The sequence below is a fragment of the Zingiber officinale genome, chromosome 1B, assembly GCF_018446385.1.
Source record: "Zingiber officinale cultivar Zhangliang chromosome 1B, Zo_v1.1, whole genome shotgun sequence".
NCBI classification, from domain to species: Eukaryota; Viridiplantae; Streptophyta; class Magnoliopsida; order Zingiberales; family Zingiberaceae; genus Zingiber; species Zingiber officinale.
Window position 1 is genome coordinate 85,997,191 of NC_055986.1, and position 25,491 is coordinate 86,022,681.

The following is a 25,491-nucleotide window of genomic DNA, read 5'->3' on the forward strand; positions in this document are numbered from 1 at the left end:
AAGATTTAGGATATAGAATATATTAAGATATTTTAATTGATTGATCCACTAATTGGTCTACAAAATAGTGACTCAAAAACTTCGCATGGCTGTCTCATTTGTTTGTATGGTGCAGAGAGGCTATTTTAGAATTCGGAAAAATTTTGATGCTTGAATAACAAAAGTCTACAGCTTTGGTATAAGGTCGACCCACCTGTTTACCATAAATAAATTTGACTAATTTTTTTCTTAGAAATTGTAATTATTTTATATTACTGAAAATCATGTGAAAGTGATAGTGTAAATTACATTTCATGGAGGGGTATAATTAAGTCGAGTCGAACTCTTGAATATTTGAGTTTGACTCATTTATAATCAAGCTCAGCTTGAATTTTATTTAATGAATATATTCATAGTTCATAAGCTTATTCAAATTTTTATCGAGTTTAAATAAATTTAATAAATATAAATTATAAATTTAAATATTTATTAAAAATTAAATTATATATTTAAAAAAAATTATAATATTTTTATTAAAATTTATAATTTTATTCTTATAAATAAATTTAATATATTTATTTATATTTTTTTATAAGTAGAATGTAAAATTTATAAATTTAATATCAAAATTATTATTTTTTTATTTAAAAATTGATTCATGAATTTATTTATAAGAATTGTGAAATTAATATCAATATATTCATGAGTTAATGAGTAGTATTGTGAAATTTGAATTTGATTTATTTATCTTAAGAGTCTAATGAATTTTTATAGAATTGAATTTCTAATATCTCAAAAACAGCTTAATTTATTTACACATTTCTATGTGATGGGCGAGAAAGTTGTATCATGCAACTTTCATCCAATAGTGCGACAATTTAGCTAAAGCCTTCAACAATATGTAGACTTTCTAGTAAAATAAATTATATTAAAAAAATTAATAAACGAGAGAACTACTAAACATTCGGACATTAAAAATAAATGATTAACTAAAAAATAGACAAAGTAAATGTCACAAAAAAAAAATGATATTATATTTTTAGACTAGAAATTTCCACTTAGCATAAATAATCTAAAGTCAAAATAAATTTGAAATGTTCTATTAACATAAATAATCGATCTTTAAGAGTATAAATTAATAAGAAAACAGTCTTAACAAAGCGTTCACATTAAATAGCTTTCCCCACAGTGTTAATTGTATTTTCAATGAAAATATTTTTAAAAGAATTTTACTAAAATAATTTACACTACATGTCCTCTAAGAAGTTCTTTATATATATATATATATATATATATATTAGAGATTGAATGAAAAATAATATTCGTACTTTAAAAAATACAAATATATAAAAGAATATTTGTTCCAGGAACAGAAAAAGCAATTAGTTGTAATCACAATTCCAAATTAATTTTTACAATTAAGTATAAGAATATTTACTCCATAAAACTCACAAGGAATTAAACGGTGAACCAATTGCACCATTAATCATTCGAATTGATACACTTTTAAAGAAAGATCTGAAACATGTTCAGTTGGTTTAGGATCTGGTACATCACTTTTTTTGTGCAAACAAGGCTACAGACAATTTCTAAGAGAACAGCCATTTGATTGATATAACTTATTTGTTGAGTCAATTGATTTGAAGCCAATAATGAAATCACTCAAAGAGGATAGAAGCCAGACCAGATCGGATATCTTCTTTAGCTTGGCTGTCAAAGGGATCGTCGCCAAAGTAGAGGTCCAACACCGACTTACAAAGCAGCTTACTTTGGATCTTCCCCACATCCTGTCCATCAACTAAGGAAAACAAAAGTACAATCAGGGCAAAGAAATAAAAGTAGATAAGTTTGTTAAAAGATTTATATTTTAGAATTCTCTTCAGGAAACTCATAAATTTAACGGCTAAAAACTAGTTGTAGATCCTGATTGTTCATATACTCAGGATCCGTATAGGTTAGATCAGTTTGGATCTTAAGCGTGTCAGAACCTAGAGACTAGATCACAAACAGGACTACCATGTATGCTACAATGTTACAAGTAAGGTAGTGAGAGTTTAGAAGAATTTGTTTAAATATGAGTATCAACATATCTAAAATCACATGAAAAATAATATAGTATCAGTATTGTTTCCTTTCAAAAAAATTACAAAAGGAAACTAGTAGGCTTGCAGCAGAAATCTTAGATCATAATCATCATCAATTTGTGTTAGTCACGAAGAGAATACTTTTCCTTTAAATTTTCTTTCCCACATACAGGCAATCTGAAATTTCTCACTTTTTTTTCCTCCTCACTTTCATACCTTAGTATTATACTAAAGAGAAAGGAAAATAAAAAAGAAATAAGGTGATATCAATATTTTTTTCAATGATACTTTCCCTTTGTTTCCTTTGATAGAAATAAGGGAGGGAAGCAACAGGCAGACCCCTCACTTTTGCATGCAATGACTCAAATCTAAACTTCAAAAAATTAGATTTTTTTTTTCAAATCCATTTTTAATTAAATGAGTTTTCCTCCCTTTGTTCCTACCCCAAAAAATGTTGCATGGAAATATTTTATAATTTTTTTATACTCCTACCTTTTTTGCTCTTTAACTCCTTTCCATTGTAGGTAAATGACAATTAATCAAAACAAGAGCTTAAGAAAGTTTGTATGTGTAAAAGGATCTGGCCAGTGACCCAAAATCTAGTCAGGACCAGCAACCAACCCTTTAGTAAAAGCAAAAGAGCTGATAGCCAGTTTAAAACTAGTACCATGGCCAAATAAGGAAGAATCAACCTATTGCACGCCAGTTGGTACAGAACAACCTATTGATCTAATCAAATTCTTTTTAAGAATCAGTCACTGGGTGTCTGTATGGTGTACAATAGTCAAAAACGATCAAGTCCAGACCTTGTCAAATCCTGTCAAAGGCCAGTCAGTGCATGTGCGGGTCAAGAACAGAACCAGTCATTAGCAAATTGATCGTATGCTCGACCATTTTGTGTAATTACATAACCAATGCACATGCAGCTCATTAATTGTATACTCATCAGCCCAGAAATTCAACAAATTAGCCAACATAGTAGGATTTGGATTTGACCAACTGAAGCAGATCTTCAGGTACAAGATTTGCAAAAAAAGCCAGGAAGGCCGGGTACTCATACAAATACCTTCACAAAAGGTTTTGAATTATTGAATTTCCTAGGGAAAGCTGAATGTACAGAAATTTCCTAGGTAAAACTTAATAGAATGAAGATGTTAGATATTGGCACTGGGAAGCTGAACAAACTTTGGCAGAATGTTAGATATTGACACTGTTTCATAGGTTTGTCAGAAGTTGTGAAAATGCACATCAATTTCTTTAAGCCGTACCAAACAGTTTCAAAATTATAGGCAAAAAGCAACTTCCAGATTTTGTTTCTAAACTTAGAATTCTATAACTGTGAAAAAATTGTTCCTTCACTAACTATGCGTCTAATAACATATGAGCAAATAGTATTTTAAACAGCTCATTCAAAACAGAAGTTGGATTCGCTCTTGCTAAAGAAAAAGGTCAACACTAATGAATGAACAAAATAAATTGTCTTACTTTTTATTTGAAGCACATAACCTTGTTCCCTTGAAAGATCAATTACCGAACCCTTGGGAAGCTTGTATTCATCTTTGAATAAAGAAGTAAAGCTGCAAAACAGTTAGCCTTTCATTATGTATTGAGAGATCAAAGCAACATATTTAAGCTAGTTTAAAAAACACCAAATAACACTCTCGTTTATATTCTAAACTAATGTGTTAAAAGGAAAAAAAAAACTCAGGCCAATTTTAATAATTTTCGGATGCTAGATATATATCTGATTCTGGATGTATGCAAGAATAAGCATGCAAATTGCACCATTAGGACAGGGAAAGCTAGAGAAGCTGATATCCAGAACAGAAAATATGAAAGAACATAGTTCAAGAATATTCCAATACGATATTACTTCCAAAATTATTTTGGAAAGTCCAACATTATTAGTAATAGTACATCGAGTTTTTCTCCACTATGATTCCCTGATTCTGTCACTTAACCAAACAAATCCTAACAGTTTTTTTGGATTCTCTAGTATGGGCATTATAAGAATTAGGACAACCAATATGAAGGTTCATAGAAGTATAAACAAGTTGAAAATGGGAATATAACTTTGATATGATATCCACATAATGCAATCTATTGAATATGCTTTTATGCTATCCCCAGTCTCCAAATCTTAAGCATCAGATTAAAGCTATCAATTTCATGATTTCAATTGGAATGAATTTCTAAATCAGTGGTCATCCATTTATGTTCTTTAGATCATGAAAGTGCTTCTCGTTCGGGTCATGAATAAATAACCAAAAGGGTAATCAAGATCATCTAGAAGGATATTTAGATATAATCCATACTCATCTTTCATACCAAAATGCATAATGTCGAGCATATATCTAACTGGAGGTGCAGCAGGAATACTACCTTTGAAGCAATTCTTTGTTTTCTGATCCACTAAACTTTTGAAGCCTGCTTCCTACACTTTTTTCAAATGCATTCCGCACTGAACCTATGCTTAGTCTGCTATAAACTATTTGAAGCCTAACTGTCAAGCGTAAATCCTGGTCCAATACATCTTCAATGAACTCTTTATTTTCCTTCAATTCAGTTGCTGCAACGTTGCCATATTTCTGACTCAATCTTTTTATATCACTGTCATCAGCATAAACACCTGCAGGAGTCAAGAAAATATTCATGGATAACTATGTAAGGTCAATGAATGAGTCAGTAGCAAGATTTGCAACCAGAACTTTGTCATATTCCTGTCTCAATGATTTTATACTTAATCAGACAACATTCTTTGCAATTTGAACTGACTCGACCATGAAAAAAATGTCAAATGAAGTCAAGAAACCAATCAGAAGAAACTATTCTGGTTAAAAAAATTGTGGATGAAGTTTAAATTGATTGGCAATTCTTTTATAATAATAGTACAAATAATAGATCACTTGGTAGCCAAATGATGCTATCCGATGAAAAATGATTGAAAAATATAAGTAATTTGAAAAACAAATACAGTTGAAGATAAGATCTGAATCAAGAATGGAAGTTAATCTTTCTCATAGCATAAACAACTACGATATGGAGATAAAGAACTAAGAGAACTAGGCATTGCCAGCACAATATGTGATTCTATCTACATTCCCGAATAAAACACCAACAATAAGGAAATTACCAAAGGCGTAGACATTGATGCTCTTGATCCCCAAGACGATCGTCTTCCGCAGCCCGATCCCAGTGAGGCGCCGGCCGCCGTCCAAAGACGTGGGGAACGACGCGCCCGTACTCGGCTCCACGGAGGTATCCGCGGGAGGAGCATCGGCGAGGGACACGGAGGCCCAAATGGGGGAAGGTCGGGCAAACGGATGACGGTAGGGTTCGGAAGGGTCTGCGGCCGATCTACGGGAGACATTGACCGCGAACCCAATTCCGGCGCCGGCAGTGGCGGCGGCGGCGATGAGGAACGAGGAGGGTTTCGGCCATCGACTCGGATTCGGGAGCTGAGGCAGCGAGAACGGAAAGCGAAGGGAGCCCATGGCAGCGCTCCTCTGCTATGCTCCGTTTCAGTGTGCGTAGCAAATGAGCCAGGACTAGGAGAGAGGACAAGAACGACTTCGTTGTTATCGATCACAGCGTTAAAATAGGGACACTACTTTACATTTACACCCTTGTATATATTTCTTCACAGAAAGGACCTTATTAATATGATCAATTTTTGATAGGGCTGTCAATTGTTCAGTCTTATTTGATAAGAACTGAGCCAACAAAGTGGAGGACGGTTGAATTGGTTATTCAAGTTTAATTAAGTTACTTTTTTATAAGCTTAATAAATATTTTATATTTTAAAAATTTATTTGGTAATTAATTAGCTTGATATTGTAATTTTATTTGTTCATTTTCAAAAATATTTATTTATTTGTAACTTTTATAAAAAAAAAATTATCAACCAACATAATTCACAAATTCATTAATATTATTATAAATAAGTTCTTGCCCCGGGATAAGAGTACAATGTCAAACATTTTCTATTTATTTTGATGGTTAATAAAAAATTTTCATTCAACTAAATTGATCACCTCAGGTAAATTGGATACTTGAATATTATCGAATTGAAAATATTAAACTTGTGCACAATCATTTACAGTCTTATCCGTTGAAATTTTAATTATATGTATTCCTAGTCACTCAATGACAAACACATGAATTATTTGTATTTTTGAACTATGGCAAGAGCAACAAATCTTACGATTCAAGCAATGTTAAACAGGTATACTTCAGAAGATAGAACCAACATTTACAGTGCAAAAGTGATAAAAAAAATAGCAACAGAAAATCACGTGTGATTCTTATAGTTAGAAACTCTCTTTCAATTTTATTGTTGATAAACTGAAACAAAATGAGCAACAAAAAGTGTTGCAATCAGGAAGCCTTCATATCGTCCAGGCCGACGCTGGCCTATACAGGAAGAGAACAGCAGCATGTCAGTTTAACGAGAGGATGAAAACCAAGTTTAGGGTTCTTACGAGGAACTTGTGATTCTCTGCAAGAAGAGGAGCAAATGTTTTACAGAATTGCTCTATGTCAGCATTGAGGTTGCCTGATCCACCGATGAGCTCCATGAACTTCTTTCTATCGGGGATAAGTTTGATAGCAACCTACAAGGAGAGGAGCTTTGTAGTTTAAGTTATTAGAAGGGGAAAACATAATAACAAGACCGTAACCATTATTACCGAAAAGCTAGAACTGGCGAGCCAGCCATGCCATTTCTTTAAGGTCTTGGAGTAGGAATCGTTGCAGACTTGTGTCATTGTCCATTCTGGACGATCAAGCAAGTTCCGAAATAGATCCACTTGGAAATCCATCGCTCTAAAAGAGGAAAAAAGTTATTTGCCAGATGAAACCGGGTGAAACAAAGTTTAGCTTGACTTGTAAGAATGTAGGAAAGACCCCATGCATTCAGGTTCCGTTTGAAGAGTTGCCTGGTCATATAATACAATTAGAATAGAAAATTACAAAAATGAAACGCTTCATTTTGAATAAGAAAAAGTGATTAATCAGGTCCGACAATGAGTTTTCCAACAAGCCTTACAAGGAGCTCTAGGAACTTTGAATAGTGAGTTACATTTCCATATGGTCCGTGCTAATATTCGCATTCTTAGAACCATGCAAAAAATAACGGATTAGCCTTAACTTCTAATTTAGGTAATATTTTTTTTCCTTCCTAAAAAGAATAAAGAAATGCTAATGGTAACCCTTCGAGCCGACGAAATTAGTAATATTATCCATGAATGCATTGAACAATATACTAGAGAAGTAAAGATTATGAATACCGGTACCATCCTTCAAGTAGGCAACGGAATTGCTCGTATTCATGGTCTTGATGAAGTAATGGCAGGTGAATTAGTAGAGTTTGAAGAGGGTACAATAGGCATTGCTCTGAATTTGGAATCAAATAATGTTGGTGTTGTATTAATGGGTGATGGTCAATTGCTAAAAGTAAAATTCAGGAAAAAGAACCCACTGTATAGGAAATACTTCAAGAAGTTATGCAGGGGCATCCTGTATTATTGAATAGAGCACCCACCTTGCACAAATTAGGCATACAAGCATTCCAACCTATTTTAGTGGAAGGGAGCGCTATTTGTTTACACTCGTTAGTTTGTAAGGGTTTCAATGCAGGCTTTAATGAGGATCAAATGGCTACTCATGTACCTTTATCTTTGGAAGCTCAAGCGGAGGCATGTTTACTTATGTTTTCCAATATGAATCTCTTGTCTCCATCTACCGGGGATCCCATTTCTATACCAACTCAAGACATGTTTATTGGACTCTATTTATTAACAATCGGAAATCGTCGAGGTATTTGTGCAAATAGGTATAATCCATATAATAGTGGAAACTACAAAAAAAATAGTTGCTAATCATAATAATAACTATAGGTATACGAGGGAAAAAGAACCATATTTTTCTAATTCCTATGATCCACTTGGGGCTAATCAACATAAAAGAATCAGTTTAAATAGTCCTTTGTGGCTCCGATGGAGACGAGATCAACGTATCATTGGTTCAAGAGAAATTCCCATTAAAGTTCAATATGAATCTTTAGGTACTTATCATGAGATTTATGAGCACTATCTAATAGTAGGAAGTATAGCAAAAGAAATCCGTTCTATATACATTCGAACTACTCTTGGTCATATTTCTTATATAGATCGTATCGATTCTTATCAAAGAAAGACAAGTTTAATTGAAGCTGCTCAAACAGGCATAGGTCAACCAAATGGCATTCCTGTAGCTATTGGCGTTATGGATTTTTAGTTTATGGGGGGTAGTACGGGATCCGTAGTAGGCGAGAAAATTACTCGTTTGATCGAATATGCTATCAATCAATCTCTACCTGTCATTATTGTGTGTGCTTCTAGAGGAGCACGCATGCAAGAAGGAAGTTTGATGCAAATGGCTAAAATTTCTTCTGCTTTATATAATTATCAATTAGATAAAAAGTTATTTTATGTAGCAATTCTTACAGATCCTACAACCGGTGGAGTAACAACCAGTTTTGCTATGTTAGGAGATGGCATTATTGCTAAACCTAATGCAACTATTGCATTTGCGGGTAAAAGAGTAACTGAACAAACATTGAATACGACAGTACCCGAGGGCTCACAAACATCTGGGTATTTATTCGAATAGAAGGTAACCCAGTGCACAAAGCTCCCTCCAATGCGGAGTCTGGGTCTATTATACGCAATCTTACCTTGCATTGCAAGATGTTGTTTCCGTGACTCGAACCCGTGACCTCCAGATCACGGGTCACACAACAACAATTTTACCATTGCCCAATCATATAATGTTGTGCAAAATTGAGTGTGTTTTTGTGCGTAGAACCATTAGATTTCCTTCGAGTGATCAATCACAAATCTGAAGGTTCAGATTGTCCAAATTTGGACTCTCAAAACTAGGGCTGCAAATGAATCGAGCCGGCTCACGAGTTTTTCGGCCGACTCGAAAAATATTTGATTCATATTCAAAATTATCGAATTTGAGCCGAACTCGAACATGTTCGATAATTTTTTCGAGCCGAATTCAAACCCATAATATTTTATTTGATTATTCACGAGTCGCTCGCGAGCCAAACTTGAATCGAATTCTCATTATCATTATTTTTACACAATTTTAACTTAAATATATTTAAATTAAGGTTTGAATAATTCTAATCAAATTCGAATTTAAGTCATTTCAAATTAAAGTTTGAATATGCTCGAATTAAGATTTGAATAATTTGAATCGAACTCGAGCTTTAATTTTATTTCAAATCAAGCTTCGAATATCATATATATATTTTTTTGAGCTCGAACTCAAATATCAATATTTTCATATTATTCGGCTCGATTCGATTCGTTTGCATCCCCTACTCAAAACTGAACCACAATCCATATATGAGCATGCAAATCCTTTTCTAGTTAGGCACATGCTAATGCTTATGATGTTGTCTAAATTAAAGACTCCCATCAAGATAAATCCATCCATCTAAAGTTTCCAAACCACAATGAAAAACTAATATTCAGACATGAACTAAATGTTTAGAGATCTTAACCCTTTTTCAGAAAAAGAAAAAAAGGATTAACAAAGATCAAACTTGAGCATGTTTCTGCTCCTGATTCCATGCATAATTCTGAGTTTCTAAAACTACCTAGCTCACAAATTATTTGATTCTCTTGAAAAAATTCTAATTTCAGGAATCAGTAAATATGATACACAGCCAGTAAATATGATCAGTATAATGAAGTGCATTTTCCACAAAAAATATTGGCCAACATGGAATCTCAGGAGCATGTTAACAACTTTGCCCTTGAATAATAACCAATAGATTGTTTCCATGATTCCAACTTTGATAACAATGGAGCAATCTTCCACTATGATCTCACCCCTCACATACATCATACTTGTCAACATGCATAAAATTATGGCGGTAATATGGGTAAAATCCATCGTTTGACTGGGGAGATGCAGATCCACCATGTGAATACATAGCGATCCACAGTGAACATGAGGAGTCCAATCAGAAAGACACCTGATAACAATGGGATCAGACAATGCTCATTACCATGGCCTATAAATAGGTAGTGCTACAATAATGGGAACATCTTTGACAGTTTTTCCAGAAAACCATAGTGCTTATTGCAACAAAGTCCCTGCCAACTTTGCAAAGTTGAACAGTACACTAGCTTCTAGAAGAGCAACAAAGACAGAAAAATGCCTCAGGGCCCTTGAGCTTCTGCATCTCGGCAAGTCAAGCACATCAATTATGGTGCCCACCTTGGAGAGCTCACCTTTAGTTCAACACCAACTTCCACCCTGAAGGAACCAAGTCATGTTTAGCTCAACACCAACTTTCACCTTGAAGGAACCAAGTCCACCTTGGGAGAGCTAAACTTGTTGCTAAGAAGCCACCACTATTCTGGCCCAAAGTGCATCCCGCCTTGGCCAAACATAGCTGCCTCACAATAGGCCCTAACAAATAATGACAACAACTAAGCGGTTATCCCACCTATATGGATCCTCTTACGTCATTAGGCTCTTCCCCTACTATATCATTATCTATATTTAAATAAATTTTATCTTATTTTATTATTGTTAACCAAGTTTCTTTGGTCCTCTTCCTCAAAAAGCCCCAACAAATTTCAAATACCTTAGGTGATTTACATAAGGCCCCAATGAAGCCTTAACAAAACTCATCTTGTACTCATCCCGCTACAAGCCCAATTTATAGTTTAAGCCTATTATAAATTTGGCAAATTACTATTTAATATGTTGCATCCTGATCAAATCAGGAGAGACCAAAGTGCCACATTAATTCAAATTGTTTTAAGTTGTAATAAAAAAACTGGTGGTGCATATAAAGGTTTGAACGACTTTACCAAAGAGAAGGTTACATGACATGCAATTTGGCCAAATAGGCAGTGTTTGCCCAATCTTGTCAAATTTACAACACATTTCCCTTGAATCAGCACCCTCATCTATATTGAAACAAATATCCTATCCTTCAACATAGTAAACCACTGCCAGCTTTCTAGGATCTACCCATATGAATATACTATTTGAAACCTTTAATTTAGAGCGTATCACAATTCACAATGAATGAAAGCGCAAACCTTGTTAGCCACAGAAGACCATTGGTACAGCTTGAAGAACCTTTAGCTGTTTTAGAATCTACTTCCATTTGCACCATACTGTATAGATGTTCAAACTTTGGTGGATCAGAGTTGTATTTGTTTTCAAGCCTCTACAAAAATAACTAGGTGAATATGCGCAAGTCATGCAAAAGAAAAGGAAACAAAGACCATATATATTTTACGCAATACTCTTACTAATTAATGGGACTTTCCAAAACAAAAAATGCCCCATTAATAAATAATATAATAGGAATTCAGAGGCATACCTAGAAAATCATTTGACTAGGGTAAAATTAAAACAGAACTTACACATACATTAACGTATAAAAAAATTCTAATAAACCTAGATAAAACAAAAATAAAGAAAAAAAAAGTAAGAATCCATTATTTATAAAATCAAAAGGAACAACTTTTTCTTTAAAAAAAAAAAATCATTAAGACTGAAATAAACTTAAATAAAGTCATTTGTTGACATTCAATTTCTAACGTTGAGTAGATAGGGTTTGAGATTAATACATTGGTTGTACGAGCCAATGTGCATGGATAAAAAAATTAGGACCCATAGAGCAATCCAATATTCAAAAAAGGAAAAATACTCTGTAGTTTGAGGCAGTGTTTTCACGGATAGATTTAATCAGTTGATCAATAATGAATTAGTTAAGTCAGGCACTGAGGATAATCAAGTTTGAATGATGCAATCTAAGGGGGTGCTTGGTTCATTGAAAGGAATGGGAATAAGAATGGGATTGATAGAAGTAGAGAATGGAAATGGGGGCTTTCCCATTCCTCTTCTTTTACTAGGGAATGGTTCATTCCCATGTTTAGGGTAATGAATCCATGGGACCCACCACTAATCCCCCAAACCAAACACCCACTTTCAATCCCTTTCCCATTCCTTGCTCTCATTCCATCCAACCAAGCACCCCCTAAACTTTTGGTTGAACTTTTAAAAAAAAACAAAGATACTGATTTTGTTAGGAAGCTATTTGCAAATACCATATATTACAAGAGCTTAAATGAATGTTGCAATACATAGGTAGAAGGGACTACCTAGGTAAATTAATCCAAATTTTCCCTTCTACACGGTATTGGACCCAACACGCCCACTTGAAATCAATCTCTTGTGCCACATCATGAGCAACACACCTTCATTTGCTAACCTTTTCGGTGGAGATGAGTAGCAACAGCAACCCTCATTGATTGATCGCTAAATACCTTCTCTAATTGGCATCTCTATCATTTCACCAACACCTTTGTTCTCGTTGGCATTTCCTTTGTTGGCTTGCGGTCTTCTTGCAACAAGCGATGAACACTATCAGCCTCTTCCCAGAATAAGCAACAGACAGTACCACCCTCATTCTGGAATGAGTGACTTATCATGGCTCTGTTCTCAGCTTGAAATATTTCTTTCTCCGTTCCAATCGTGGAGTTCATCACTGCTGAACTCAAGTTGTCATACTAAACGAGGGGTTGCCACACGTTGCACTTGTGAAAAAAATTTAAAGTGCAGGTATTTCATATTCCTCTATTTGTATCACAGTCAATGCGCATATTCATGTGCAATGTGCGGTGTCTTAGGTTACTACTTTAGTAACTTTGTTTAAAAAAAAAGGAAAAAGAAAAGAAAAATAAAAAAATGACAAGCGCCACAACCATACAACATGTTCAATCTAATGCTTCCTTGACTCATTGATGAGAAGAATTCTACTTTGTTGGATGTAACAGTTTGTATTTTATTTATGGGTCAATTAAAACACCTTACATCGACGCTGTCAACATTCTCAAGTTTATACAAGCATTGTAGGAGCAGATTGATGCACAATTGCTGATTCCTCCCAATCCTAGTCTTATGAGCATTTCTTGATGCTTCTTCTTGTGTTATGAAACTTGGACACCTGATAGAAATTTGTACACGGGTATATTTATCAAGCATATATTGTAATTGATAGTCTTTTATAGTTGTGGCAATTCAATGTAGAGATTACCATATATTGGCCGAGTCCAAGCCATTGTTGTTGATCTTCAAGACGATGGTAATGGGTGTGGTTTCATATCATCTGTCCTCATACCCATCAGAAATCAGATATCCATCCTCATATACATACTCATTATCGGATATTCAGGTCGATATCGGATATTGGCAGTCCCTCCATACTCTCCTCCATTCGGGTCAGATATCGGATCCTCCATCAGGTTCGGAGGAAATTGTCATCCCTATTCGAGACATCTTTCTGATTACATCAAGAGTATGGATCATGCAAAAGCATTTTGATTAGCTTCTAGTCATTATGTTACTTTACACAATTTGACCTAAGAGCTTAAAGTCTCATATCTTAGGAGGTACCTCTATTAGATGCTTATATGAGGTCCATGAGGATGTTGAAAGCTTCCACTAGATTCATAAGACCATCTGATTATTTAGTAGACAAATCCATACAAGCAACTCAATTTCATGGAGAGATCATTGGCGAAATTGCGGAGGCTACACTAGGGCAAACCCAAATGTACTCACTCTGGGAAACCTTACATGTTATCTTATAAAATGTTTTGCCTGTTTTATTGTTTTCCTTTTTTTATTCTTTGTACTCCAACTCCCATTAATATTCTTTTTCCTTGTAACCATATTTATTATCATCTGACCAAGGTATTTGACCATAATTGTTTTGTTTATAATTGATCTTCTGGTTGAGATAAAGTATCACCTAAGATAGTCAAGTGTGTTTCCCTTAACTACTCCCAATTATAAAAGGAATATTGTTGCTACTCTCAAAAGTTACGTGCATTTATTTCGATGCCACTTTCTCTGAATCCATTCCATTTTTCTCAAACTCGCCATCTACTTTAGTCTATGATTAAGGTGCTTCCAGTTCCTATATCGTTGTCCATTTCATTGCCTCCACTTTTATTTTCTCTTGTTGAACCATTGGTAACAAAAGCTATTGCGGACCATAGCAGACAACCACGAGACTCTGATACTTGCCCAATACTATCTCTTGTTTAGGCTTGCCATTTGATTTAGAACTTGCTATTGCTCTTCGAAAAGGTACTTGTAATTGTTCTATCTCTCATCACATTTTTGTTCCTATCTTACATTGCACTATCACCTTGCTACCTATTGTGCCTTCATTTCTTCTTTAGCTACATATCCTTTAGAGAGGTAATATAATTTTTTATAAAAGTAAGAAGTAAAACATTGTAGCTAGATTGAGAGCAAAGACATAGATTAGGAACTAAACACAAAAAAATAATCACATCATTTGTCAGCTCTGATGATAAATCAACAAAACTTTCTAAGTTATTCAAAGGTCCAAGGATCAAGTACCCCTATAGATATCCTTTCTTCTTCCTTTTTTTTTTTTTTTGATAATTCTTTGGCCTTCGGCTCAACTATCCTGCAGGAGGGTGGCTTTTCCCTTGGCTCGCCCACCAAGTAAATCTGGAAGCACAAGTGGCTCCTCGCCCAGCAACCAACATCCTAGATTTTTCATCCCACCGGAGGAAAATACTCTGTAGTGTGTCATAGCTAGGATTTGAACCGTGAGTGCTAGGGTAAACGGCTGAACACATGTAGATATCTTTAATCCAACTTGAATGGGAGTGTTAGGGAACTATTTGTAAATATCATGCATTACTAAAGCCTAAATGCAATATTAAACTGATGCATGTTATGTATATAGGTAGAGAGGACTACCTAGGGTTATTAACCCAAATCTTTCACTCCCGATACGCCCCAAATTCAAAGGGAGAAAGCCCATATCAAGGAGCCATCTACATGACCACGACTAATGGTATATCCATATGAACATGGTAAAGTGGTAATATATTAATTTCACAGTTATCTATTATTTTGGAAATTTCAGTGAGATCAACAGAGTCCCCATTTAGCTACACACCCTAATGGGGAAGAAGTGATAATAACTGGATTTTAAAAAAAAAACTATTTATGAGCAACTAGGAAAGTAACATCACTGCTATCCTTACTACTCAATGAAACTAATTAATAAGAAAGTCTTACTGTTATATTGCCCCCAATATCAGACTTAACAATAGCCAGAGCAGCTCCAAAATTGTCTAGCAAGAAAAGAACAAGATTAGAGGAAAATTAGAACAAGATACTGCAAGAATGAATATTTATGGTCTATAGATTATTTCTTGACAATGTTGTCAAGTAACAGAATTAAGAGAAAGAAAGAAGTTGTCTATATTTAAAAGTGAGTAACAGGGGCAAGTTTGCAATATCCAAGGACAACAATCACTACAGGTGAGCTATGGCGGATACATTGTTGTGTGATATTTTATCTACTATGTTCATGTGATTGAAAGTTTGCAGTTAAAAGTAAAAATTAACAACTTCCTATAACATTGGCGAGAATATTGCTATGTACAAACTCATTTGTGGCAACACATGGTGACATTAGAAATTAATGAAATTATTATTCAGTTTAATCTGATTATTAACAAGAAAATAAGATCATTTTTATACCAAAACAAGGTCAAATTCAAAAGTTTCACTGCAATGGTAGGTCGAGGGAGAAACAAGTGCAATGAGAACAATGTACCTAGAATGGGCAGGACGGATTTGCACACGTCAAGGAAAGGCTTTGTTAGCATAATGCCGTTCTCTGACTTGACATTCTTCATTCCTTCCAGTAAGGGAGTGAACACTGTGCCCGCCATTTGTTTGCTTTGATACTCCGATCTATTGAAATCATACCAAATACAAAGTCTTCACATCTAGTTGCTCAGTTTGTTAAAAAGCGAACGAACCAAAAAAACGACAGTAGATAGTAATAAATTAAGTGATTTGTTCCAAATACCACAGACGCCCTATCATATCATATCATATCATATCATCACTCTAACAAAAGTAACACATTGGGATCCAGGCATTCCCCATAGGAACTAGCATTTCACACCTTCCAGATGGCAAATAATAACGAATCTTATTCGATATAACCTAGAACTCTAATCAAAACAAGAATGAAAAAAAAAATGCAAAGATCAGCTCTTGACTCAAACCAGTATTAAACGAAAATCAGGCGATAAGAAAGCAATGCCCAACTAAGTATTAAGTGTGATCCCGCACAGTTTCTCTTTTGGCTCCAGAACTGTCAGAATGTAATCAAAGATCCAACCTTTGTGCCAATTTTTAATCGAAGAAAATCGTGGAAGTCATAAATAAATAAATAAATATAATTATGCAGAAAAATACGTGTACCCGCGCGATGTGCCCTCCCTCTCAACCTCCGCAATTGCCGCCTGCTGCCAGTATCCATCATATCCAGTGCAAGCGCCGCCGAGAGCCGATGCCTCTGCCGCTTACTCGTCGCGCCCTCCACCGAGCTTGCCGTCGCCCAGATCCCTAAATTCAAATGCTTCGCTTTTATTTTTTTATTTTTGAGAATTTGAGACGTAGAATAATAATAATTTCTTAGAATTGTTTTTTTTTTCTCTAAAATGTAGAAAGGCACTTGTTAAAAAATCTTAGTTATAAGAGTAACTGCAATGCTAAATGGGAGCTGCTTTTCCCAACCAACCCATCCTGAGGATGGATCCAGATCAAAGGGATAATCTATTTTTCTAAATCCTTGATTTGGATGGATCCTACCTATTTAAAAATGGAATCTATCCAAATCAAGGATCCACATGTAAGGAATCATCCCCTGATCCATAATTTATGAACCAGAGGATCCCGCCCTCCCTAATTTAATTTTTTTTTACCCTTATACCCTCACCTCATCCACGGTTTTTTTTTGTTTTGTTTCTTTTTTTAATTGGTTTTATTTTTTTATTAATCAATTTTTCTTTTTGAATAATTTATTTTTTATTATATATTTGTAATCTTTTATTTATTTTTTTAGTTATAGATTTTAGGAGTTGTTATTTGTAAAAATTTTAAAAAGTATAAAAATATAGATTAAAATAAAAATTATATATATGAAATTAATAAAAATACTAACAATTAATAGTAAACATGTTTATAACTTACGAATAATTTTTTTTTTAAATAAAAAAGTACATATAATAATACATAAAAAAATACATGAAAATATATAAAAAATAGAAATTTTAATCAATTCAAATGGAGAAGAGGTTCTGACATGTGTCAAGAGTTGGAAGGGGATAATTTAAATGGAGATGGATGTTTTAACATGTGTCAAGAGTTAGAGGATGAGTAATTTAAAGGGAGAGGAGGTTCTAATATATGTCAAGCGTGAGAAGATGGATAACCTTGGTTATTCATCCAAGATTATCAACGAAAATCCTATCTGGTTTAGGTAATCGATAATTTTCGAGTAATGTTCCATACCCGACACGTCAACAAAAGGGGCATGCAACCCGGAATCGGAAAACCTCGGAAAACTAATGGGAATGAGAGTGGGGAATGAGAATGGGAATCATTGATTGTCATTATTAATGTTTGGATTATAGGAATAGGAATACAAATAAGGGAATGAATCCTTAAAATTGGGTGATAACTCATTCTCATGTACCTCTCCTTCAATGAGTCATTACCCTATTTTCATCAATCAAAATATTCACTTATTCCAAAAATACCCTTGACCTAAAATTAAAATTTTTTCCCTTAATATCAAATATCAAAATATATTTATTTATTTTTTCTTTCATATCACTTCTCTCTCCTTGTTGTCTCTCATCATATTTTCTCTCATCATTTTATCACACACTTTCTCTCTCCTTAATCTCTCCTATCACACTCTCTTTCTCTTTTTTTTCTCATTACGCTTTCTCTCTCCTCAATCTCTTCCATCGCACTCTCTTCTTTCTTTTTTTTCTCATCATACTTTTTCTCTCCTTAATATCTCTCATCACACTCTTTTTTTTTCTCATCACACTTTATCTCTCCTCAATCTCTCTTGTCACACTCCCTCCTTTTTTTTCTCAACACACTTTCTCTCTCGTGATATCCATACTCATACTCATTCTCATTCCACAATACAATGATTCTCATTCTGATTCCTATTCCTAGGAAAGAACCAAATGCCCCCTAAAGTTTTTCTTGATTCTGGAGTTAAGGGAATTTTTTTACCCAAAATACTCTTGAATAAGAGAAAAATGTGATAAAAAGGAAAAATGTAATGAAAAAAATAAAAAAATATATAAAAAAAAATAAAAAAAAAAGTAAAAAAACATTAAAAACAAAAAATAAAAAATAAAAAAATGCAAAAAAAAATAAGGAAAAGAAAAAAACATAAAAAAATAGAAAATAGAAAAAACATAAAAAAAAGGGTAAAAAATTTAAAATATATATATAAAAATAGAAAAAATTTAAAAACATAAAAAATAAAAAATAAAAAAATGTAAAAAAACTATAAAAATAAAAACACTTTAAAAATTTTTAAAAAAAAAGAAAAAAAAATTAAAAAACACACATAAAAATAAAGAAAAACGTGAAAAAGAAAAAAATTAAAAAAAACGTAGAGTTTAAAAGATATATATGATTGGTTTTGTAATTAAGGGTAATATAGTAAAATATTAAATTAGGTTATTCATTAAAATCGTCAAATAAATAAGTTTTTGTTGCATTACCTAGGTTAAACCAAACAACATTTGGTTATGTTTTATTCCCCATAACCTTGGTTATATCATTACTTGGTAATCACATGGCCAAGGTTATATATGATAACTTGAACCAAACACACCCTAAGCGTAACCATAATTCTGAATCTATAAACCTAACTTTATTATAGGATCTACTATGTCACATCAATGTCATATCAAAAGTAAAAATCCATAATTTTTTTAAATCTCTACCCACAATTAGAGCATCCACAATGTTGTTCATACCCAGTGGCGGATCCAGACAAATATTTAGAGGGGTGCTCAAAGAAGAGACTAAAAAAATTTTCTTACTATCAAATAAATATATTAAAAGATAAAAGTACTAAATTGATAATGATAATAATACAAACACAAAAATGTGTGCATACCAATAATGTAATTATTTTTTGATACTTGAACCACCAACATTAAATCTAGACATACAAACAAGAGGAGGCAACTGATCCTACGAGTGTTCATCTGTTGAAAATATTATAAAATTTACTCATTTTCAATTGTAGCAAAAATATCCTTCTCAATGTATACTACCAAACTATTATTCATTCACTCATCCCCCATCCTATTACGCAAATTAGTCTTGATAATTTTCATCGTAGAAAAAAATCTTTCAACAGAAGCAGTTGCAACTAGTAAAACTAATGCTAACTCGATCAAATGATATACCAATGAAAAAATTGTATTCTTACTTGTTTCAACCATCTTTTTAGCAAGACTTCCCAAATCTTCAATCATAGAAAATTCACATCGTACATTTTGAATGTAAGTCTCAAGTTGGTCCTCAAGTATTACACGATCAGTCAATGAAAAGTCTCCCGGATAAAGTTCAGCAAGGTGAAGTAGCTTACCAATATCAAATTGAGAAAAAAAAAGTCCTTTGGATCTAAGCAAGCAATGCAAGTAAGTACCTCCGTACTTGATTCTGAAAACGGATTATTCATCTCTTGAACCATCATATCAAGAACCTAATATTGTAATAATAAAAAAATGAATAAAAAACATTATTAGAAAATTAAAATTTAATAAAATATTTAAAAATAATACCTGACAAAAAATTTCAACACGATAGTGATGAAAATTAGTAATCATTTGTCCATTACGTCTACTGTGACCACGAGTTCTCATATTTTCTTCCGTATTCGGTACTGGGATCATATGGTTACTACAAAATTTGTTGACGACATCCAAAAAATTCTCTCATCCTTCCTAGCTCTCTCAATTTTTGTAATTGATCTTTCATTGTCTTGATCAAACTGACAACCAGTACAATGTTTTGATCCTTTTGTTGTAAGGCAAGTGACAATTCATTTGTGATTCCCAATAAAGATTTCATCAAATGCATCACAAACACAAATTCATAACTCTCCATCTTATCAATCAAACGGGTGGCGATACCACTATTATCATCATTAGTACCATCATCATACACATTTTCAAGCACTTTTAAAACAGAAGTCCACGTAGACATCAAACGGATAATAATCATGTAATGTGAACCCCCCAACGAGTATCCCCTGGTCGTTTTAAACTGATTTCTTGATTTTTTTTTTCCTTTGCCACTAACAATATCTCCTTTCTCCAAACATTCTACAAGTCTATCATGTTCAAGTTGTCTAAACTTATCTTTTCTTTTGCATGAAGCACCAGTAATATTCACAATCATAGCAACATATTGGAAGAAATCACTCACAATTCGATTGCTTTTAGCAACTGCAATAACAACTAGTTGAAGTTGGTGAGCAAAACAATGGGCATACCTTGCAGATGAATTTTCCTTCAATATAAGAGCCTTCAATCCATTATACTCACCTCTCATATTTGAAACTCCATCGTATCCTTGACCTCTCAATCTTGATAATGACAACTTATGTTTTGCAAACAATTCATCAATAGCCTTCTTCAAAGAAATAGCAGAAGTGTCAGACACATGTACAATAGCAAGAATCTTTCAATAACACATCCATGTTTGTTCACGTATCTTAAAACAACTCCCATTTGTTCTTTGACTGAAATATCTCGACACTCATCAACCATAAGAGAAAATATATTATCTTTTATATCATTAAGAATGACATTTGTGACTTCAGCAGCACAAGCTCGTGTTAAATCCTTTTGAACTGTTGGAGACTTCATTTGATTGTTTCCAAGGGCATTTTCATTCATGGTCTTGGCAACCTCATCATTTCTTTGAGTATACCACTCAATCAATTCAAGAAAGTTACCTTTATTTGAGGAACTTAATGACTCGTCATGTCCACGGAAAGGCAAACCTTGTTTCAAAAGAAAGCGTGTAACATCTAAAGTTGCCGTTAATCGAGTGCGATATGCAACATCCATTCCACGCCCTTGTGCTTGTAGCAAATGTGACACACTTTGTCGTTGATTTTAAAAAGTCTCAAGTTGTGTTCTTGCATCATTGTGAGCACTAGCTACACCACCAACATGCGTATTAAATACTTCCATTGCTTTTCTCCAATTAGTCATCCCTGAATTAGTAGATGCCTTATCTCTAACTCGACATCCTCTATGAGAATTTTTAAAGAGATAACACCAAAAACAAAAAGCTGCATCTTTTGATATGTTGTACTCTAACCATGAAATTTTTTTAAACCAATTGCAACTTGGAAACTTCTATGCTCTTTACCAAATTGTCTTTGGGGATAACTATGAACAAATGGTTGACAAGGTCCTCTAATCAAATATTCTCTTCGAATCTGATCTCTAATAGAAATATCAAATTCATTAATTGGTTTGCGTAGCCCTCGATCACTAATAACATCATCCGGGTTGAATTCAACGCGAGAATATTTTTTCTTACTATTTTCTTCCATAGAATTCTTAGATGACTCAATACTTCGTTTTAAAATTTTCTCCATAACCTATGTCAATTTCTCAAAATTATTAATTTATGCAATCAACATAACAATTAATGTACTACCAAGTATAAATCATGAAATTAGAAATTAGATGAAATAAGAAACAAGATTCACCTAAAAATGAAGATATTTTGCTTGTTGTGGAGGATCACCGGCGGAGCACAGTGGCAGCAGCGTCGACGGAACAGGCGAACTGCGAACAGTAGTGGGAAACAATGAGATCTCTTAGTGCGATTAGGATTTTTGGTTTGAAGAAGAAAGAGTTGGCTTAGAAAAAGAAGGTTCGGCGGTTGAAAAAGTTGCTGGAAAAAGGATCAGGAACGAGAAAAAAACAAAACGAAAGTTGCTAGGAAAAGGATCGACAATGAGAAAGGAAGGGAAAAGATGTTTTTATAACACTTTTGTGAAAAGTCCAATAAATTTAAAAAATTATAATTATGCCCTTTATTATTTAATCATGCCCTTTATTATTTAATCATGATTATATATATATATAGAGAGAGAGTTATTATGCTACGGATCCTATTTTACGGATTGTTGCGGACTAAAATCCACGTAATTTTTTTAATACCGCTTCTTATTTTTCGTTCGCCACAGTGTTCGTTCTCGTGTTCTCGCCACCCGCCACCCGCCGGCCACCTACCCACCGCTGGCGGCCTTCGGCCGCCTGGACCCACCCACACTATAGCCCAAAGGGTGAACCCGTCGTGGATCGCGGCATGGATTCCTGCTGCCGCCGCTTGCTCACCGCTGAGCTGAGAGGAAGTCTCGGCGGCTAGGGGATTTAGTCGCGCCGGATTCCGACCACGATTGCGCCAGAATCCAGCCGTGATCTTGTCAGAATATGGCGCAATCGCGTTCGGTCGTGACGCGTTCGGAATCCGACAGTGATCGCGCCAAATTCTGGACACGATCGCGACCGAACACGGTCGCACCAGATTTCGGCTAGATCGCGGCCAGATTCCGGCTCCATCTCGGCCGGAATCCGGTCGTTACCAGACCTCAGCCGGCTCGCGGCTTGATTTCAACCAGAATCTAGCTGAAATCCGGCCGCGATCTGGCCACCATGCTAGCGGCCGCAATCGCGGCCAGATTTCGGCTGGGATTCTGGCTACCGGCAGGTGGTGGCGGGTGGCCGGCAGGTGGCCGGTCGGAGGCGAGGAGGCGGGGTGACTGGTTGGTGCCGGCCGGCTGGCCAGAGGCGATGCTGGCACGATTGGCACACGACGAACAGAGAGGAGAACAAGGATAGTAAAAAATATATAAAAATCCAAATTATGTGGGTCGCGGACGAGTCTCCATGCTTGTGTCCGTATTTTAACATATATATATATATATATATATATATATATATATATATATATATATATATGAGTGATCTCCTGCGCGCTCGCACAGTGCGCGCGAGCAGGAGATCGCTCGGTTTTTTTTTTTTCGTTTTTTTTAATATTTTAAATTTAAAAAATCAATTAAAAAATTAAATATTTTCTTATATAAATTTTTAATACCTTAATATATCCCCTTAAAATATTACAATACTCAATAAATACTTAAATTAATTTTATTTTAATGTTTTTTTTAAATCAAATACTATAACCTAATTGGAAAGCCTAAACCCCATAGGTAAAATCTAAAAAAAAAATAATTTTAACACTACAATCAAAGCTTGAACCCTAAAAATAAAATCATAAAGAAATTTTTTAATCATTTTTTAATTTAAAAACTAATAAAAAAAATAAAAAATACCGATTGATATGCTGCACGCGCACAGTCACACACTGTGCAGGCACGCAGCATATCAATCTCGTATATATATATATATATATATATATATATATATATATATATATATATATATATTTATTTGTCAGAAGCAAGGGCACCCCCTCGCGCCCCCTGTCTCCTGCAGTGTTCATACCTGAACCATTAACGCCAACGTGACATGATTTTTTGCTATTATAGTATTAACGTGTTTAATTTTTTGCCATTAACGCATGAACGCATTAATCGCAATGTGAATGCTTTTATAAACCTATAAAGAACTTTATATTGAAGCATACTAATTTACACGTCATTTTCTACTCTTTTTTTTATTTACCATCTTTATTTATAATATTTATTTATATATTATTATAAATATATATTTATAATATACATATTAATTAATTTATTAATAATATATATTAGTTTTATATTGGGCTAAATTCAACATCCAAATTTAGAGGGATTCTTGAATTTTAAAAATCCACTAACGCTGCTAGTTCACAAAACCCAGGTTGCAGATATTCTCAAATAACTACTGCAACTTTATCCATTAGTTTTAAAAAAAGATTTTAATGAAAAATACTATATGAATTATGTGTTTAAAAAAAAGTAAAAAAAATATTTTTTCCATAAAAAAAGAGTAAAATTACTAAATTTTACTATATAAATTTAAAAACATATAATTTTTTTAAAAAATAAACTAAGATTATAAGTTTAAAATTTTGATAAAGTTTACAAGCAATTAATTTAGAAAAAAGGAAATACAATATAAATTTAATAAATGATAATTTTGCTTAAATTTTAAATGTAAAGTTATATTGTATGCAACTATTAGAGTTTATCCATATTTTTAAAAAAATACTAATTATGTAAATTTTTACTAAAACTGTTATATAATTATTTTCTTAACCAAATTTAAAATCTAATTGTATAGATGTATAGTTTTGAAGAAAAAAACACTAAATAACTTTTTTCTCAATTTAATCTAAATATACAGTTGTAATATAGAAACCAATTGTATCTCACTCAAGCTTTTATGTTTTTTTTTAAAACTACTATATGATATAGTATTTTGACCAAAATAGATCTATCTAACAATTTTAATCAAAATTATAAGATTTATATAACAACTTTGGTCAAAAATTTTAATTATGGAATGGACTCCAATGGTAAAAACAATTAATTAATCATTTTAAAATCATTTTTAAATCATGAATCACCTTTAATGGTTTATTAGAGTAAAATTTAAGCAAATATATATATTTAAAATTATTACATTATTATTGTAAAGCGTTTAGTCATTAAGATTCAAAAATTGAGTAGAAAATAATTATATAATAGTTTCGATCAAAATTATTATATTATTTTAGAGTTATTTGTTCATTTTAAAACAATGAGTGAATTTTAATATTCTTCATTTATATATTCAGATTCAAAGTTTAACTTATAATAAATTTGGTTAATGCTAATACATGACCGTTTTTAACCATTTGATCACGTTAGTTACCTAAATTTGAATAATCTCTTAGTGCATTTATATATTCAAACTTAATTTTTTTTAAAAATGACCGAACTAAAATATCACAAGGTCATGTTTAACCAAAAATATCAATTTTATTTAGATTATATTTTGAAAAAAAAAACAATTTGCTTATGGATTTACAATTTTACATCAGTTTAATTTCTATTTTTTTTTAAAAAAAAGTTTACTTTATGATATATTTTAAAATTTTTAATATTTTTAAAAAAGTTGATTTTAAAAGTTTATGACAAAACTTATTTCAATTTATTCTCTATTTTTTAAATAATATAGAAAATAATTTTCATCAATTTATTCTTTATTATTTTTTTAAAATTATAACTCATATAACAATATTTATCCCATGTAGTTGTTGAGGAGGTGGTAAAATGAACCCAAAGAATCGTAACTAATTACAATTGAATTACGAACATGATTTGATCATAATTATATTATGGATCATCCTTGAGATCTAAAAGAGTAGACTAGAGGATCCAATCTTATTATTGAGAGACACAGATTGGACAAATTAACTGGTCATTCTAACCTATCTA

The 25,491-nt window shown here is 33.2% G+C and overlaps 3 protein-coding genes across 3 annotated transcripts; all 3 read right to left on the bottom strand.

Annotated features, from left to right (window-relative positions):
• Positions 1 to 1,437: 1,437 nt before the first annotated feature.
• LOC121969140 (fatty-acid-binding protein 1-like) lies at positions 1,438 to 5,625 on the bottom strand. The gene is made up of 4 exons (XM_042519074.1): positions 5,197 to 5,625; positions 4,446 to 4,692; positions 3,549 to 3,640; positions 1,438 to 1,777 (listed from the first exon to the last, which is right to left on the bottom strand). The coding sequence occupies exons 1-4, from the start codon at positions 5,555 to 5,557 to the stop codon at positions 1,638 to 1,640; spliced, it is 840 nt and encodes a 279-aa protein (XP_042375008.1). The 5' UTR covers positions 5,558 to 5,625; the 3' UTR covers positions 1,438 to 1,637.
• Positions 5,626 to 6,252: 627 nt separating this feature from the next.
• LOC121969147 (glycolipid transfer protein 1-like) lies at positions 6,253 to 16,584 on the bottom strand. Its single transcript, XM_042519084.1, has 7 exons — positions 16,416 to 16,584; positions 15,757 to 15,896; positions 15,213 to 15,268; positions 11,177 to 11,254; positions 6,752 to 6,887; positions 6,545 to 6,676; positions 6,253 to 6,476 (listed from the first exon to the last, which is right to left on the bottom strand). Exons 4-7 carry the CDS (start codon positions 11,251 to 11,253, stop codon positions 6,441 to 6,443), a joined length of 381 nt encoding a protein of 126 aa, XP_042375018.1. The 5' UTR covers position 11,254; positions 15,213 to 15,268; positions 15,757 to 15,896; positions 16,416 to 16,584; the 3' UTR covers positions 6,253 to 6,440.
• Positions 16,585 to 19,324: 2,740 nt separating this feature from the next.
• LOC122039658 (zinc finger MYM-type protein 1-like) lies at positions 19,325 to 21,115 on the bottom strand. The gene is made up of 4 exons (XM_042599162.1): positions 20,810 to 21,115; positions 20,040 to 20,723; positions 19,687 to 19,743; positions 19,325 to 19,621 (listed from the first exon to the last, which is right to left on the bottom strand). Exons 1-4 carry the CDS (start codon positions 21,113 to 21,115, stop codon positions 19,325 to 19,327), a joined length of 1,344 nt encoding a protein of 447 aa, XP_042455096.1.
• Between the last annotated feature and the right edge of the window lie 4,376 nt (positions 21,116 to 25,491).

Coding starts and splice junctions, on each gene's coding strand:
- LOC122039658 (XM_042599162.1), bottom strand. CDS start 21,115: ATGGATGTTGCATATCGCACTCGATTAACGGCAACTTTAGATGTTACA. Junction 20,724..20,809: donor ATAATATATTTTCTCTTATG/GTTGATGAGTGT, acceptor TGTTATTGAAAG/ATTCTTGCTATTGTACATGT. Junction 19,622..19,686: donor TTTCAGAATCAAGTACGGAG/GTACTTACTTGC, acceptor GATATTGGTAAG/CTACTTCACCTTGCTGAACT.
- LOC121969140 (XM_042519074.1), bottom strand. CDS start 5,557: ATGGGCTCCCTTCGCTTTCCGTTCTCGCTGCCTCAGCTCCCGAATCCG. Junction 4,693..5,196: donor CATCAATGTCTACGCCTTTG/GTAATTTCCTTA, acceptor TGACTCCTGCAG/GTGTTTATGCTGATGACAGT. Junction 1,778..3,548: donor TTATGTGCTTCAAATAAAAA/GTAAGACAATTT, acceptor TGTTTTCCTTAG/TTGATGGACAGGATGTGGGG.
- LOC121969147 (XM_042519084.1), bottom strand. CDS start 11,253: ATGGTGCAAATGGAAGTAGATTCTAAAACAGCTAAAGGTTCTTCAAGC. Junction 6,888..11,176: donor GGTCTTCTGTGGCTAACAAG/GTTTGCGCTTTC, acceptor TTCCTCTTTTAG/AGCGATGGATTTCCAAGTGG. Junction 6,677..6,751: donor TCGCCAGTTCTAGCTTTTCG/GTAATAATGGTT, acceptor CTCTCCTTGTAG/GTTGCTATCAAACTTATCCC.